Genomic DNA, 18,703 nt, shown 5'->3' with positions numbered 1-18,703 from the left:
GGATCATTGTGGGCAGAGTGGGGCCAGCCGCACACACCCAGGCTCCGGTTTTTGGATCCGTGGGTGGTTTTGATGTATCCGCCACCGTGATTTGGGCAATGGGTGCTCCAACACTGTCATGTTTGGGTAGGCTGTTTCTCTTGTTTTGTTTTCATAGACTTCATGTTCTCTATGCAATGCTATGACAATATTATGCGGTAGAAAATGTTGTATTTATTTATATTTTTTCTAACCTTGTATTTCACCATACAGTAAGAGCTTGTCCCACAAGTCGCCCTTGACAAAGGGACGGTCAGTTTCAGTCCCGAAACGCGTAGGCCTTCGTGGAAGACATTACAAGCATCTTTATCCAATGCACATCAGTACAGCTGTGTTTCAGCTTTTTATTGTGTTCACTGTGTTATGTTTATTAACTATGCTAATGTTTTGTATACATATATAAATTGTTTTTACATTACGCTGTTGCCGTTAAAGTCCCACATCCTTATTTGGGGGTATTTTTTTCACCTATCAATCTAGGGATGTTGGCAACATACATGATCTAGCTGGATGGTAACCTTTTTCTATTAACCACTTGAGCCCCGGACCATTATGCTGCCTAAGGACCAGAGGTCTTTTTCCAATTTGGCACTGCTTTGCTTTAACTGCTAATTGCGCGGTCAATGCTGTACCCAAACGAAATTTGCGTCCTTTTCTTCTCACAAATAGAGCTTTCTTTTGATGGTATTTGATCACCTCTGCGGTTTTTATTTTTTGCGCTATAAACGGAAAAAGACCGAAAACTTTGAAAAAAAATGATATATTCTACTTTTTATTATAAAAAAATCTCAATTTTAGTCATACATTTAGGCCAAAATGTATTCGGCCACATGTCTTTGGTAAAAGAAAATGTCAATAAGCGTATATTTATTGGTTTGCGCAAAAGTTATAGCGTCTACAAACTAGGGTACATTTTCTGGAATTGACACAGCTTTTAGTTTATGACTGCCTATGTCATTTCTTGAGGTGCTAAAATGGCAGAGCAGTACAACCCCCCCCCCCCCCCCCAAATGACCCCATTTTGGAAAGTAGACACCCAAAGGAAATTGCTGAGAGGCATGTTGAACCCATGGAATATTTTTTTTTTTTTTGTCCAAAGTGATTGAATAATGACAAAAAAAAAAAAAATGTACAAAAAGTTGTCACTAAATGATATATTGCTCACACATGTGGTATCCCCGTACTCAGGAGAAGCAGCAGAATGTATTTTTGGGTGTAATTTCACATATTCCCATGGCATGTTTGAGCAATATATCATTTAGTGACAACTTTGTGCAAAAAAAAAAAAAAAAAATTGTCATTTTCCCGCAACTTGTGTCACAATATAAAATATTCCATGGACTCGACATGCCTCTCAGCAAATAGCTTGGGGTGTCTACTTTCCAAAATGGGGTCATTTGGGGGGGTTTGAACTGTCCTGGCATTTTATGCACAACATTTAGAAGCTTATGTCACACATCACCCACTCTTCTAACCACTTGAAGACAAAGCCCTTTCTGACACTTTTTGTTTATATGAAAGTTTTTTTTTTTTGCAAGAAAATTACTTTGAACCCCCAAACATTATATATTTTTTTAAAGCAAATGCCCTACAGATTAAAATGGTGGGTGTTTCATTTTTTTTTTCATACAGTATTTGCGCAGCGATTTTTCAAACGCATTTTTTGGGGAAAAAACACACTTTTTTAAAATTTTAATTCACTAAAACACACTATATTGCCCAAATGTTTGAAATAAAAAAGATGATCTTTGGCCGAGTACATGGATACCAAACATGACATGCTTTACAATTGCGCACAAACGTGCAGTGGCAACAAAATAAATACTTTCTTAAAAGCCTTTAAAAGCCTTTACAGGTTACAACTTTAGATTTACAGAGGAGGTCTACTGCAAAAATTACTGCCCTCGATCTGACCTTCGCGGTGATACCTCACATGCATGGTGCAATTGCTGTTTACGTTTGACGACAGACCGCTGCTTGCATTTGCCTTAGCGCGAGAGCAGGGGGCGACAGGGGTGCTTTTTTTTTTTTTTTTTCTTTATTATTTTTTTGCTTTTTTATCTTATTTTTAAACTGTTCCTTTCATTTTTTTTTTAAATCATTTTTATTGTTATCTCGGGGAATGTAAATATCCCCTATGATAGCAATAGGTAGTGACAGGTACTCTTTTTTGAAAGAATTGGGGTCTATTAGACCCTAGATCTCTCCTCTGCCCTCAAAGCATCTGACCACACCAAGATCGGTGTGATAAAATGCTTCCCCAATTTCCCAATGGCGCTATTTACATCCGGCAAAATCTAAGTCATAAAATGCTTGTAGCTTCCGGTTTCTTAGGCCATAGAGATGTTTGGAGCCACTCTGGTCTCTGATCAGCTCTATGGTCAGCTGGCTGAATCACCGGCTGCATTCTCAGGTTCCCTGTTGAGACAGGAGAGCCAGAGAAAAACACGGAAGACGGTGGGGGGGGGGCATTCCCTCCCACGGCTTGTAAAAGCAGTCTAGAGGCTAATTAGCCGCTAGGATTGCTTTTACATGAAAGCCGACCGCTGGCTGAAAAGAATGATACCAAGATGATACCTAAACCTGCAGGCATCATTCTGGTATAACCACTCAAAGTCGTGAATGGCGTACCTGAAGACAAATAAATGGTTAACAATAAAGCACAGTAAACGGTAAAGTATAAAAAATTGCATACCTGAAAAATAAACGTGATAAAACATAATAACAATAAAACATTGCAGAATAGAATACAGTAAAAAAGAGCAGAACAATAGAGAGAGAATAGAGAGAGAGAGAACAATAAAACGGCAACTATTTAGTTTTTATTTTATATATTTTTTTTTTTTTATTTTTTTTTTACACTTTTTTTGTAACTAACTTGTATAACGGTAACCGGTTCCAGGTTCGGGTCTCTCAAAATGCGATGGCATCTTGGAAGACCCTGTGAAAGTGTGCCTAGTCTGTGCAGTGCTGTACCCTACGCTAATACTCAACTAGTGTATGGTAGCGTTCAAAACATTCACCAATGCAAAGACCAGGATTGTCAGGACAGGAGGGACAATAATAGTGGGTGTCACGCCTATATCCGCACTTGCTGCAGACACGACATCTTTTTTGGGGGGGTTCGTTGGGTAGGGGTACTCGGGAGGACATAAAGAAAATGCCTCTCATGCAGCTGACTGCATTTGGTTGGGGATGTGAATGGGGGAAGTACGGGCGCTGCAGAAGTGGTGGGTTCCCAATTAGAATTGGCGAATGCAGCAGGAAGGGCATTATGGGCACGACGGGCCTGTGTTTGTCTTTTTGGTGGCAGCGGGACACTACTTGTGCTTGCCACCTCACCAGCTTGAACTGCACTTATGGGACTCGCCACGTCACCAAGTGTTACTGCAGTGCGGGTTTGACTATGACCGGGGTGTACTAGGCCGCTGGTGCTTGCCAGTTCAATAAAAAGCTACCAAAAAAACTGTTAGCGATCGCAGGGATCAGGCCTGACTCTGCGAACGCTGCAGTTATGTGTTTAGTGTTTTGTAAGTGACAGTGATCGATCGATACTGCACTTGGGTGGGCTGGGCCGGGCGGAGGGGCAAAACGCAGGTGCTAGCAGGTATCTGGGCTGATCCCGCTAACACTGCGTTTTTGGGAACCCTAAACTGCTGGGGACGCTAGTATAGATCTGATCGGATCAGATATTGATCCATTCAGATACTATACCACTAAGGGAGGTGTACGGTGCGTGCGTGGGTGTTAGCGGTACTGGCGCTAATCTGACGCTGCCTGGGGCGACGCATATCACCGCCGGGCGATCAGGGGGCTAAACCTTTATTCGGTAATAAACGGCGGGTGCCCTGACACTATAAAAAATAAACGAACTAACCAGCGTCACCCGTAACAGTTATACGGTGATCAGTGGTGAAAGGGTTAACTAGGGGGCAATCAAGGGGTTAAAACATTTATTAGATAGTATATGGGGGTCCCTGTCGCTGTAAAACGCTGCCGGCGAACCTAAATATTTACCTCCCTAACTAGCGTCACCAGCGACACTAATACAGTGATCAGAAAAATGATCGCTTAGTGACACTGGCGACAGGGGGTGATCAAGGGGTTAAAACTTTATTAGGGGGGGTTAGGGGGGTACCCTAGACCTAAAGGGGGCTAACCCTAACTGTCCTAACACTGTAACTGTCACAAACTGACACCATGCAGTAATCAGAGAAAAAAAGAAAACTGCTTGGTGTCAGTTTGTGACGGGGGGGGGGTGATCGGGGGGGGGGGGATCGGGGTGTTTTGTGTGCCTGGCATGTTCTACTGTGTGTGTAGTGTTGGTGCACTCACATTTCAGTCTTCTCTCCTCGGCGCCGGAACGGAAAATACCGAGTCGAGGATAGATGACATCATTTCCTTTGCTGCTGTTTAGCATACAACAGCAAAGGAATGTTCCCATTGGCTGGCGGCGATCGCGAGGGGGGGGCCACGAACGGATGGCCTCCCCCTCACCTCCGATCACCAGGGGACAAAAGAGGACCGCCTCGGGCAACGGGGGGGGGTCCGATTGGACCCCCCACCCGCGGGAGGCAAATCACGTGTATGTACGTGATTTTGCCTGCCAGTGCCGCCTTGCCGACGTACATCGGCGTGAGGCGGTCCTTAAGTGGTTAATAATGTAAGGGACATCTTTCCCATTGACCCTGAATAAATTGGATTTAGTAAGGGTTCCTCAAAACCTGAAAATTATTTTAGGGGTTCCTCTGGGGTAAAAAATAAGAAGAAGAGATTTAGAAAGGCTGCTTTAGGCAAAATAAACAGCGTCATTACCTCCATATATGTGCAGTTGAAGGTCTTTATTCAGAGGTGTAGGTGAAGACACATGTTGGACTCTGCAGGAGAAGTTCTGCTCTCTGTCCTCCTCAGTGAGTCTTAGTATTATTGAGCTGTTTATACTGTATGTCTCATCCGGATTGTTTTGAAGTTCTCCTTGTAGAACATTGCCCAATGGCTCTCCATCCTGGAGCCATGTGATGTAAATGTCCTTCGGGTAGAATCCAGAGATTTCACAGCACAGGAAACTCGTCTTATTTATCATGACATCATCATTAACAACTGTGATCTTCGGAACAGCTGTTAAATATATTAAAAAAAAGTACAAAACCAGTATTGTGAGGTCAGTTCCAATGTATATGTAAAATACATGACTACAAATATATGTAAGCTATAATTACATTTACACATTCCTCATGGAGTATGCACTTGTAGCACTGACATTTTTGTTTCCTAATGCCATGTAATGTAAAAGTATGGACAATGCCTTTATTGGTATTTGGCATCATCTAGTGGCCCAAACGTGAAATGGACTTCATTTTATTTTCTATTTCAAGAACATAGAGAAATGTTACAGGAAGTGACTGTTTACATAGTACAAGGATCTACCTACCCAGAATGCCAAGTGACCTACCCATGAATACTTAGTACTGAATTGCATGCTGGGTAGGGTATAAAAGACCATGCGCGGCCATCTTGGGTCTCTTCTGGACGCGTGGCCTGCCTACAAGGACCTGTGAGGATGTTTCCAGACAGCGCAGCCTACACCTGCTGTGGCGCGGCACGATCAGCGACTCTGCTTTGTACCTGTAAGCTGGAAAGATGGTGTGACGGAACTGGGAAGGATCAAGAGATACCTGTCGGAGCCATCTGAGGGTCCGGTCCATCTTGCAGAGCAGAGTGGTGAAACGGCGCCAGCTGGTGAGGAGCAAGACTGAGTGCACCGGAGCGGAGCTGTTCTATTCATTATCCAGACCTGGTTAGGTGAGAGGGCTGCCGCCCATAGTTTATTAACGCACTTTTATACACATAAACTTTTAACACAGTGTTGCTGGGACCTGTAAACCCACAGAGAAGATCTTAAGCAAAAGGACTGAGTTTGAACAGGCCTCAAGCCTATCCTTCACTGTACTACTGACACTGTGTTACTAAAAACCGGAGGCAGTTGCAGGTGTACTGCATTACAAGAATAGTTCCAACATCCATTTTCCTTTAATCCTCGTTTGTTCAACTATTGGATTACAATTCGTACCACACAAATAGCTAGCAGAAGAAAGAAGAAAGAAAGGACTGCATCTCTCATTACAACAAGGCCTTGCATCCTATTGATTATCAGAGGGACTGCATTATAAAGCAGGGGGAGCTCCCTAGGAATTGTGTTGTGCTTTATTGAATAACATTTGTCTTCTTGTGGTTAACAGAGGTTGCTGGAAGTGGGAAGGTGCCCAGAGTTAAGGTGTTTTCTCTCTGGGCATTAGTCCCACTTGGAGACTCACTTCCAGGGATCAGTTAAGACAAACTCATGTGTATAGACTGTTGTGAAAAACCTTTTGGGCTATTGCATTACGTTTATGTGACGGTGCAAATACTGTCATTATTATTCTATACCAGTTCCAGTAAAATTCCGTTCCTGGTTAAGTACCATTGGTGTGGAGTGCTGTTCTTATTTTCAGCAGGTGAAACATCGGATGCCCAGGTAATAACAAAGGTATATTATTACTTTATTGCACAGTGTGGGGTTGTTTTTTTTTTACTATTTACTTCACATCAATACTGCACCACAGCTGTGTCAAGGGGATTGAGTCAAGTTATCGGGGTTGTAAGAGCAGAATACAGGCCCAATCAAATACCAGCAGCTCCTTTAGGGTCAGAGCTACACGCTTATATATTAAACATGGGTGAAGTTCCTCTTTAATGTGTGGACACATCTAATATACCGTACCTAGAACGCTCACTGTAATTGTTTGCTGTCGGAGTTGTGTATAGCTCACTGAACATTTGTAGATTCCACGATCTGCCACAGATATGTTAGAGATCCTCAGATTTGCAATGCCATTTAAAGCTTGGTACTTATCCATGGAATATTTGGACGTATTATACCCCACCAAACCATCAGTTCTTAGAATAACTGATTCATTATAATACCAAAAAACTGCAAACTGTGGAAAATCCTTGAGATTTTGATCCGATGTGAATGTGCAGGGAATGTGAGCATTTGATCCGAGGGTGGCTGTATATGTAGAAGGTCCGGTCATCTTTAGATCAGCATCTGCATGAGATGACAATAAATAAAGTGGTTATGTTTGTATGATAAGATAAATACACACACTGCATACAATCACAAGCAGGCCCGGACTGGGACAAAAAATAGGCCCGGGCATTTTAGACTGAGCAGCCAATTTTTCCATGGACCGGGGGGGGGGGTGTATCGGTCCTCCACTGTAATGTGCAGGAACACTGATATAAATATAAAGGGGACTGCACTGCAATGATTACCCCCCTTACATCAGAGTCCACACTGAGCCCCCTTACATCAGAGTCCGCACAGAGGTGTCTTACATCAGAGTCCGCACTAAGCCCCTTTACATCAGAGTCCGCACTGAGCCCCCTTACATCAGAGTCCGCACTGAGCCCCCTTACATCAGAGTCCGCACTGAGCCCCCTTACATCAGAGTCCGCACTGAGCCCCTTTACATCAGAGTCCACACAGAGGTGTCTTACATCAGAGTCCACACTGAGCCCCTTTACATCAGATTCCGCACTCAGCCCCTTTACATCAGATTCCGCACTGAGTCACTTTACATCAGATTCCGCACTGAGCCCCTTTACATCAGATTCCGCACTGAGCCCCTTTACATCAGATTCCGCACTAAGCCCCTTTACATCAGAGTCCGCACTGAGCCCCCTTACATCAGAGTCCGCACAGAGGTGTCTTACATCAGATTCCGCACTCAGCCCCCTTACATCAGAGTCCGCACTGAGCCCCCTTACATCAGAGTCCGCACAGAGGTGTCTTACATCAGAGTCCGCACTCAGCCCCCTTACATCAGAGTCCGCACTGAGCCCCCTTACATCAGAGTCCGCACAGAGGTGTCTTACATCAGAGTCCGCACTCAGCCCCCTTACATCAGAGTCCACACTGAGCCCCCTTACATCAGAGTCCGCACAGAGGTGTCTTACATCAGATTCCGCACTCAGCCCCCTTACATCAGAGTCCGCACTGAGCCCCCTTACATCAGAGTCCGCACAGAGGTGTCTTACATCAGAGTCCGCACTCAGCCCCCTTACATCAGAGTCCACACTGAGCCCCCTTACATCAGAGTCCGCACAGAGGTGTCTTACATCAGAGTCCACACTGAGCCCCCTTACATCAGAGTCCGCACTGAGCCCCTTTACATCAGAGTCCGCACAGAGGTGACTTACATCAGAGTCCGCACTGAGCCCCCTTACATCAGAGTCCGCACTGAGCCCCCTTACATCAGAGTCCGCACAGAGGTGTCTTACATCAGAGTCCGCACTCAGCCCCCTTACATCAGATTCCGCACTGAGCCCCCTTACATCAGAGTCCACACTGAGCCCCCTTACATCAGAGTCCGCACAGAGGTGTCTTACATCAGAGTCCACACTGAGCCCCCTTACATCAGAGTCCGCACTGAGCCCCTTTACATCAGAGTCCGCACAGAGGTGACTTACATCAGAGTCCGCACTGAGCCCCCTTACATCAGAGTCCGCACTGAGCCCCCTTACATCAGAGTCCGCACAGAGGTGTCTTACATCAGAGTCCGCACTGAGCCCCCTTACATCAGAGTCCACACTAAGCCCCTTTACATCAGAGTCCACACTAAGCCCCTTTACATCAGAGTCCGCACTGAGCCCCTTTACATCAGATTCCGCACTGAGCCCCCTTACATCAGAGTCCGCACAGAGGTGTCTTACATCAAATTCCGCACTCAGCCCCCTTACATCAGATTCCGCACTGAGCCCCCTTACATCAGAGTCCGCACAGAGGTGTCTTACATCAAATTCCGCACTCAGCCCCCTTACATCAAATTCCACACTGAGCCCCCATACATCAGAGTCCGCACAGAGGTGTCTTACATCAAATTCCGCACTGAGCCCCTTTACATCAGAGTCCGCACTGAGCCCCTTTACATCAGATTCCGCACTCAGCCCCCTTACATCAGAGTCCGCACTGAGGTGTCTTACATCAGAATCTGCACTAAGCCCCCACTTACTATAAGGGGGAGCTCTGTGGACTCTAATGTAAAGGGGAACACTGATTTAAGGGGGTCTCTGCTCACCAAAGTCCCCCTTTTGTATCAGAGTCCACAGAACACCCCTTAAATTCCTTTTATATACACATTGGAAGGCAGGAGAGAGGGTGAGCTTACTCACCCCAGGATGAGGCTCCGGAGAGGGCTGCCTGCAGCTTTTAAATCTCGGCACCAAAAAAAAAAAAAACTTCCTTCCTTCACCCCAGGGATGTGTGGGCGGGGCAGACGCAGTGGGTATGGGTGGAGCAGATAGAGTAGAGGGGCGGGAAGAGGAGGATCAGTGGAACTGTCAGCGTTGGCTGAGCTGTGTGTGAGAGAGACACACAGCTCAGCCGCTATTGTAGTTGCGCTGGAGCCCAGAGATGACACAGGCACGGCCGCATAGCGGTGGGTGAGCGGCGGCCGTGGCCTGTGTTAACCCTGTCCAGGCCGCGGGCGCCGCTTACCTCCCGCTGTGCGGCCTGATCATCAACAGGCTATGGAGCTGGACGTCCCAGCCCACCGGGCAAATGCCCGGTCTGCCCTATGGCCAGTCCGGGCCTGATCACAAGGGATCCTAGTGCTCCAAGTCATTGGTTCCTTTTGTCCTTTTGTGACCATACAGTAGTTGCAAGGAATGTTAAAGCAGAACTCCAGTAAAAAATACACAATTGACATGAATAGTCCATTAAAAGACAACGCGGCAAAACCAATTTTGCTGCAATATCCAGGTTCAATACAGAAATGCTCCATGCAGGAGTTTTTTTTCTGCCACTAGATGTCCTCATTCGGTATGGGTAGCATAATTTAACCTAATTTCTGTGAGCCCAGGTCATCCTGAATCCACCGCAGTCTGTGATTGGATAGCGGAAAGAGATGCAACATGAGTTCATCTCTCTGTCACTCTGATTTCTCCCCCTATCTTTTGTCAGTACATGAGCAGATTGGCTACCTGTGCTGGTACTTCCTCTCACACTCCGGCCCTGCTGTACAGGGACTGTTGTAGGCTGAGACCAGGTCAAATCTGCTAGTATTTAACTACTTCAGCCCTGGAAGATTTGCCCCCCTTCACCAGGTCATTTTTTGTGATACAGCACTGCGTTACTTTAAATGACAATTGCACGTTTGTGCGATACTGTACTCAAATAAAATGTATGTAATTTTTTTTCCCACAAGTAGAGCTTTCTTTTGGTCATACAGTATTTGATCACCTCTGTAGTTTTTATTTGCGCTATAAACCAAAAAATACTGAGATCTTGAAAAAAAAAAATATTTTTTAGTTTCTGCTATAAAACATATTCAATAAAAAAAAAAATAAAAAAAAAAAATTTCTTCATCAGTTTTGGCCAATATGTATTCTGCTACATATTTTTGGTAAAAAAAAAATCCCAATAAGCGTATATTTATTGGGTTGCACAAAAGTTATATTGTCTACAAACTATGGGATATTTTTCTTTATTTTTTCTTTATTTTATTTTATAGCGGGACTGTGATATTGCGGCAGACAAATCGGACACTAATGCCTCGTTTAAACTGAGCGGATTGGTTCGCTTCGGTACAGTTTGAATGGCCTAGAATGGTCCGGTCTATTCTGGTGAGCGTTTCCACTGCAAGTGGGACCACAAGGGGGCCATGCAGGGTTTAGAAAAAATGCCTAGTGTGATGTCATATTAGTGCGACAGGAAACCTGAGAATCAACAACAATGGAGGTCATCCAGCAGCTCATCTTTTCTCTAGTTGCCTTTTGGTTCTTCATATTTAAAAAACATGCCGCACTGTATGAGAGAAGGTTGCGAGCGGCAATGAGAAACACAGCAGAAAAGAAAACTTCTAGCTTGGATATGTAGCCGAGAGGAGAAGTACACCTTTGTGCGGCAAAGACAAAGACGGCAGCGCTATAGGGTAAGCAAATGACCCACCTACCTGACACACACACTCTGACCCACCTACCTGACACACACACACTGACCCACCTACCTGACACACACACACACACTGACCCACCTACCTGACACACACACACTGACTCACCTACCTGACACACACACACTGACTCACCTACCTGACACACTGTCCTACCTATTTGAAACACACACTGACCCACCTACCTGATACACTTACCAAGAATAATGAAAAATGTATATGTTGTATGAATATGTTTTTTATTTTATGATCTGTTACCATCTGTGTTTGTTATTTTTTTAGATGCTTCTCCTCTTGGCAAAGCAGCGCCGCCGATCAGTCATTTGGGCTCTCACCCGCGCCAATGAGTGGTGGGGTGTGACCGTCCTGAGATTCACACACACACAGTGGGTGCACAATTTCAGAATGTCTGAGGAAACCTTCTCTTACCTTTGTACAAAGCTACGTCCTGCGATGGAGAAGCAAAACACCAACTTCAGAGCCAGTTTGCCTATGAGGAAAAGAGTTGCCATTGCACTGTGGAAGCTGGCTACCAACAGTGAATACAGAAGTATAGGTCATCTTTTTGGTGTCAGTAAATCATCAGTGTGCCAGTGTGTGCAGGACTTCTGTAAGGCTGTCTGCACATTGCTAACTCCTGAAATTGTTCGTTTTCCATATAGGGAAAAACTTAAAGACATGGCTGACTACTTTGAGAACAGGTGGGGCCTTCCACAGTGTGTTGGTGCTATTGACGGCTCACACATACCAATAATAGCACCACAAGAATACCACACTGACTACTTCAACAGAAAAGGCTGGCATTCCATCATCCTCCAGGGAGTAGTGGATGGAAAAGGACTGTTCTGGAATGTGAATGTAGGAAAGCCTGGGAGTTTGCATGATGCTCGGGTTCTACGATTGTCCACATTTTGGGATTGGGTTGGCCAGGGAGGCTTGTGCCCTGTTTGCACTAAGAACATTTGTGGGGTGAATGTTGGCTATTATGTGCTCAGGGACTCTGCCTACCCTTTACAAAATTGGCTCCTAAAACCATTTCCTGACAATGGCCGCCTGACACCAGAATAACAAACCTACAACAAGAAAACATCCAGGGCACGGGTTGTAGTGGAAAATGCTTTTGGAAGACCTAAAGTGGATGTAAACATGAATTTTTTTTCATCATACCGTAGAGTATAAAATTTCCTATCATTTGAGCCCAGGCTTGCCACACAGAGTTAATCCATATCTGAGCAATCCCCTTTTATTGTTCAGTGAGAAAAATCTTGACAAACTGAGAAAAACTTTGTCAAATACTCCCCCTTGCTGTGAGTGACAGCCTAAGACATGCATTATTTTTTAATTCCCTCCCCCACTCCTTTCTTCAGCAGCTCTGCAAGGATTGGCTGTTTCACACCTCAGCATGATTTGGCATGCTGAAGTCATGTGGTTACTTTCCTGTCTTTTCACTGGATGTTAGGCTGGATTCACACCTATGCATTTTTAGTGCTTTTTGCATTTTGCAGATTTGCTCTACAGAACGTGTTCAATAGGAAACCGTGTTAGATGGACTGTAGTGCAAATCTGCAAAATGTAAAAAGCACTAAAAATGCATAGGTGTGAATCAGGCCTTAGAGATCATAGCAGAAGTTCAACAGAAGTTCAGTGTTAGAAAGGAGAACATGCATATTGACAAGGAGTGTAGAGGTGAGTGGGGAGTCTACTGACATCACGACTCCACCCACTGAACTCCAGACAACAGACCCACCCACAGAATATGCAGTTTTTCGGGTCTCATAACAGACAGAGGGGAGACATTTGACAGTTAAAGATACATGCAGGAGGCGTGTATATCCTTATAGATAACCCCTATGGCAGTAGTTTAGAAAGGATGACATTGGGTTTACATCCACTTTAAGGGTAGATGGCGGTGTCTTATGAAGAGGAATGACAGTGACATTAAAATTGCCAAATCCATGGTGCTTACTTGCTGTGCTCTTCACAATCTTTGTGAAAGTCATGGAGAAGGCTTCCACCAGGATTGGAATACATATTCAGAAGAGCCAGTACTAGTAATAGCAGCACAGGATATGGAAGAAAAGTGCAGTGAAATACGTCAGGCTCTGATGCGGCACCTCAATGTTTAATTTCTTACCATTCATTTTTACAAGTTTTAATAAAGTATTACTGTATTGTTAATAAAGTGTTACATTAATCAGACATACTCAAAAAAGTCTCTCATGATTTTTATTTCACAAAAAAAAATTCTATATATTCTAGAAAGTCAAAATGTGAAAAATATATTTAAAATAAGCTTTTTTTTTATAAAAACGTAACTAAATTTTTTTTTAACGAAACGTGTACAAGTGCACAATTCCTGTGCTGCATGAAAGGCCCTACTATCTGGGTGGTAACCTGGGATCACGACTGGCTCCAAGCACTTGAACAAGCTGACCCAGGACACCAAGGAAGGCTTGATTGAAGGTAGCCAACTGCTCCATCTGCTGCCGGGCGATTTCTGCCTTCTGGCACATAGCTTCCTGTGCATCCTGACGCAGTGCCTGAAATTGACTCTCAGAAAGGTTCTCAATCCTTTCCAGCTGCCTTTCCTCTGATGCCCGCATATCCTCCATGACTGTGCGCAGATCCATCTGCAACCGTCTCCTTTCACCTGTAATATACAAAAGACCAGAATAGTTTTTGGAAGCATCAGTCCCACCACTGTAACCCCGTTTCTCATCTACCCCACCAGACTGTACCCCCTGCTCTCCTGTCCCACCTCTGTTCCCCCTGATATTCTGCCCCATCTCTGTTCACCCTGCTCATCTGCCCCGACAATACACCTCCTTTCACATCTGCCCCACTGCTCTTCTGTCTACTGCTGAACCCCCTTCTCATCTGTTCCACCACTGTACCTCCTGCACATCTGCCACACTGCTGAACCCCCTGCTCTTCTCTTCCACCACTGTACCCCCTGCACATCTGCCACACTGCTGATTTATTTTAAGAAAATGCACAATTACAACTATCATCATGTCTTACCACTGTGCCAGGGTGCATTGGGCATACTCTGTGGTTGGCTACTCTGTGGTTGGCTACTTTGTGGTTGGCTTGAGGAAATAGTACTGGTGCTGCTGAAAGAGGTTGAAGGTCCATCGTCGGAAACGTTTGATGCATCATTGGAAACTCCCATCACTTGTTTCTGAAAATGCACATATGGTTATATATATTTTTTAAATGGTTAGCAGAGCAAAATCCTATGTATAACAAAAAAACTCACCAAAGGGGTCTATCATGGATTCCAGCATTGAAGTTGCAGAGTCCAGACCTCCCTCCCTGCCTTGGTTTGCTGGCCTAAGACCGTAAATGGCTTCCATGGCGTTGTACCTCTTCCAAGTACTCTGACTGTTTCCACTACGGCTGTTGTCGTCCTTAAATTTTTTATATTGGCCTTTAAGCTTCTTAAGCTTTGCCCTACATTGACCCGACGTGCGTTCAAATCCCTCTGCTGCCATCCGCTGAGAAATATCTTTGTACACCTTTTCGTTCCTTACTGATCCATCAAGCTCACTCTGAATAACGCTATCACAAATTATGCTTAGGAAAGTAGATAATTCCTGTGATGACCAAACACAGCTGTTGTTTGCAGGCATCCTTCTCCTTTAATTCTCCTTTATATGCAGTTTGTTTGGCGCTTTCCTCTGACATCATCATAGCACAGCAGAGTGTTTTGTGTCAGCCAATCAGTGGAAAGTATCGTGTGACGCCGGTAGCTCCGCCTTAACCGAACCGTTCCATTTTCTATGGCCCCACATCTGAAGAAGGACCCTGAATGGAGCGGTACGGTTCGGTTGTATGGGCCGCTTTCGTAATGCAAACACCCAAAATAGCGTACCGAACCAATCCGCTCAGTGGAAACGAGGCATTGCTGACACTTTTTGGGGACCAGTGACACTAATAATGTTGTCAGTGCTACTGTCACTGTACTAGTGACACTGGCAGGGAAGGGGTTAACATCAGGGGCGATCAAAGGGTTAAATGTGATCCTAGGGAGTGTTTGCTAACTGTGGGGGGGGGGGGACTTGTTTGGGGGAATGTAAAGATCCGTGTTCCTTCTTATCAGAAACACAGGATCAGTACATTCCCCTCTCACAGATCGGCGATCTTCCTCATGTACATGCAGGCAGATCGCCATTCTGTTTCTCTCCCAAACGATCAGTGGGTTCCGGTGGACATTACGTCCGCCGAACCTACTGATTGGCTCCTGCTGTGTCCAATCACAGCTGGAGCAGGTCGCCGCAGACCAGACCAGGAAGTGTCAGATCACGTACTAGGTACATGATCTGGCACAGAGCGGCCGCCCTGCCAAAGTATATGTATGGTGGGCGGTCCACAAGCGGTTAAAACTACATTTAATGATGTATTAATGATTACAGAGCTGCAGTCATTTGTGTCTTTTAAATCTGCCCGGATTTCAGCTATAAGAGGTTTTCGACTCAACCCACAACTAATAGAATCAATGTACTGTTTTACAAGAAGCATTTTGCAACAAAGGAACCTTCATAGTATTAAATTGCGTGGCATAGTTCAACAAGTAAGCATATTTAATTTGATAAAATACTGTTTATGTGCAGTGTGCCATCTCTCCCTCCCAGAGCTCAGCCACTGTGGCAACACAGGGAGGGATTGCACACGGCGCATGCATGGTCTATGAAAGAGCTGGCATGCTTGGTCCTTCCATGTTGGGAGCACGCTTGTAAATTCTGCCTTGTAGATACATGAGCATTTTTTTGAAAGCTGAAGAGTGGATTGTAATGTACATGGGATGCTGCAGGGCATGGGATACATTTTACACTTAAAGGTGAACTAACCCTTTAACAATGAAAGAAGAGTATCAGGGTGACGTCATTATTTGGTATTGGACATTCATTGTCCAATCAGTAATCCAGAGGTGGGTCCTTGGTCGAATTGTATTGCCTAAAGTGACCCTGTGGTCAAGGCTTCCAGGTGAGTACCACCACCTGGAGTTCCTCTCACAGGCTTGTATGTCACTACAATATGTCAGGTTATCTTTCTGCTCTTCTGGGTAAAGTGAAGTGGAGGTTTTTTAAGAGAAGCAACTTTTTATCATGAGTATATTTTAACCACTTCAGCTTGACGTGGAAATTCCACTATACGCTACGTGTATTCCATGTCATGTTCAGCCTTTTGGTATAATGCATCTTAGTATGACCCTATTTCCCGTTTCTTCCCAAGTAACACAGACATAACCACCATTCTTACATCCTCAGCTCCACAACTCGACTGCCTACCCTCACATGCACAGGCACCTTTTATTTATCGGCAACAAAAGGAATCACAAACAGGAAGTCATGGCCCCAACAGCCAATCTCTTCCTCCATGCAAAATGACATCACAGGAAATGACAACACAGGAAATGACAACAATAAAGGGGAGGGCATCCAAAGGAGTGGGGGGGGAGAGCTCACATGTCCCACCCACTTGAGGCATGTACACTGCCCCCCGCCCAGCCACATGCATGCACATCCACCATTTTGATCAGCATGGAGCCCATTCAATACTGCTCAGAGTAACCAGAATCTACTAAGATCATTCTACTTGTTCTTACAGGCTTGAGAAGATCTGCGGGGACATTGCTGCAGCTGTTGTCAATATACGGTACGAGTATACCAACAGGGCAGATATCAATGTCCTCTTACAAAAGCAGATATGTATCCAAAAGGAATAGAATAGCCACAACAGAGATATAATATGTTTCTCTCGTTATGCGGACATCGCTTCTCTAATGTGCATAGATATTTGAAGGCAAGAAGCCCAGCCCATTGCACTTGATACTTACAAACCGGCAAACGCCCACACACACAGAGAACATGTCTCCAAGCCCATGAGAAGGTTTTCATACTGACGGTTTTACTGCTTGTCCCGATTCATCCCAAGTGCGCTCTGCTAGAGCGCTCCTCAGTTAAATCAGACACAGGAAGACGGATGACAATCTATAAAGCACACATCCTAGAATAAAATGTCCACATGAGTCCATATAATAAAATTTCCACAAAAGTTCCTCCTTTTTGTCATATGCTCCCATGTGTCCCTTGATTAATCTTGATCTTCTTACACCTGGAAATGAATCAGTCCTTACAGTCCATATGAGTCCATAGAAAGGAAAACACGGCTTGACTTGTATACTCTGTTCTTCAGTAAGGATGACTTAGAGGAGGACATGAAAGCTGGTCGGTCTGGGATCCTCTGTTTCTTGTACGTAGGTTGGGCTTCGGGGCATCTCATCTCAGCGAGGCAGATGTGGTCATCTGCTCTGGCTCTGTTCACTCGTCCAATCAGGCAACAGTAGCACCTCATCACGACTAGGGATGAGCTTCGAGTTCGAGTCGAACTCATGTTCTACTCGAACATTGGCTGTTCGCAAGTTCGCCGAACAGCGAACAATTTGGGGTGTTCGCGGCAAATTCGAATGCCGCGGAACACCCTTTAAAAGTCTATGGGAGAAATCAAAAGTGCTAATTTTAAAGGCTAATATGCAAGTTATTGTCATAAAAAGTGTTTGGGGACCCGGGTCCTGCCCCAGGGGACATGGATCAATGCAAAAAAAAGTTTTAAAAACGGACGTTTTTTCAGGAACAGTGATTTTATTAATGCTTAAAGTCAAACAATAAAAGTGTAATATCCCTTTAAATTTCGTACCTGGGGGGTGTCTATAGTATGCCTGTAAAGGGGCGCATGTTTCCTGTGTTTAGAACAGTCTGACAGCAAAATGACATCTGGAAGGAAAAAACTCATTTAAAACTACCCGCGGCTATTGCATTGCCGACAATACACATAGAAGTTCATTGATAAAAACGGCATGGGAATTCCCCACAGGGCAACCCCGAACCAAAATAAAAAAAAAAAAAAATGATGTGGGGGTCCCCCTAAATTCCATACAAGGCCCTTCAGGTCTGGTATGGATATTAAGGGGAACCCCAGCCAAAATTTAAAAAAAAAATTGACGTGGGGTTCCCCCTAAATTCCATACCAGACCCTTCAGGTCTGGTATGGATTTTAAGGGGAACCCCGCGCCAAAAAAAAAAAAAAAACGGCGTGGGGTCCCCCTAAAAATCCATACCAGACCCTTATCCGAGCACGCAACCTGGCAGGCCGCAGGAAAAGAGGGGGGGACGAGAGTGCGGCCCCCCCCTCCTGAACCGTACCAGGCCACATGCCCTCAACATTGGGAGGGTGCTTTGGGGTAGCCCCCCAAAACACCTTGTCCCCATGTTGATGAGGACAAGGGCCTCATCCCCACAACCCTGGCCGGTGGTTGTGGGGGTCTGCGGGCGGGGGGCTTATCGGAATCTGGAAGCCCCCTTTAACAAGGGGACCCCCAGATCCCGGCCCCCCCCCCTGTGTGAAATGGTAAGGGGGTACTTACCCCTACCATTTCACTAAAAAACTGTCAAAAATGTTAAAAATGACAAGAGACAGTTTTTGACAATTCCTTTATTTAAATGCTTCTTCTTTCTTCCTTCATCTTCTTCTTCTTCTGGTTCTTCTGGCTCTTCTGGTTCTTCCTCCGGCGTTCTCGTCCAGCATCTCCTCCACGGCGTCTTCTATCTTCTTCTCCTCGGGCCGCTCCGCACCCATGGCATGGGGGGGAGGCTCCCGCTCTTCTCTTC

The 18,703-nt window shown here is 45.1% G+C and overlaps 1 protein-coding gene across 1 annotated transcript in view; it reads right to left on the bottom strand.

Annotated features, from left to right (window-relative positions):
- Positions 1-18,703, bottom strand: part of LOC141147619 (natural cytotoxicity triggering receptor 3 ligand 1-like) — a 67,429-nt gene that overhangs the window by 28,292 nt on the left and 20,434 nt on the right. The window contains exons 2-3 of the mRNA XM_073634851.1: positions 6,800-7,126; positions 4,855-5,157 (exon numbers count right to left, since the gene is read on the bottom strand). Coding sequence (XP_073490952.1) covers positions 4,855-5,157; positions 6,800-7,126 — 630 coding nt within the window. The remainder of the gene's footprint in view (positions 1-4,854; positions 5,158-6,799; positions 7,127-18,703) is intronic.

This window comes from Aquarana catesbeiana, linkage group LG06, assembly GCF_042186555.1.
Source record: "Aquarana catesbeiana isolate 2022-GZ linkage group LG06, ASM4218655v1, whole genome shotgun sequence".
Taxonomy (NCBI): Eukaryota; Metazoa; Chordata; class Amphibia; order Anura; family Ranidae; genus Aquarana; species Aquarana catesbeiana.
The sequence above is the reverse complement of the archived record's forward strand: the minus strand, read 5'-3'. Positions and strand labels throughout refer to the sequence as shown.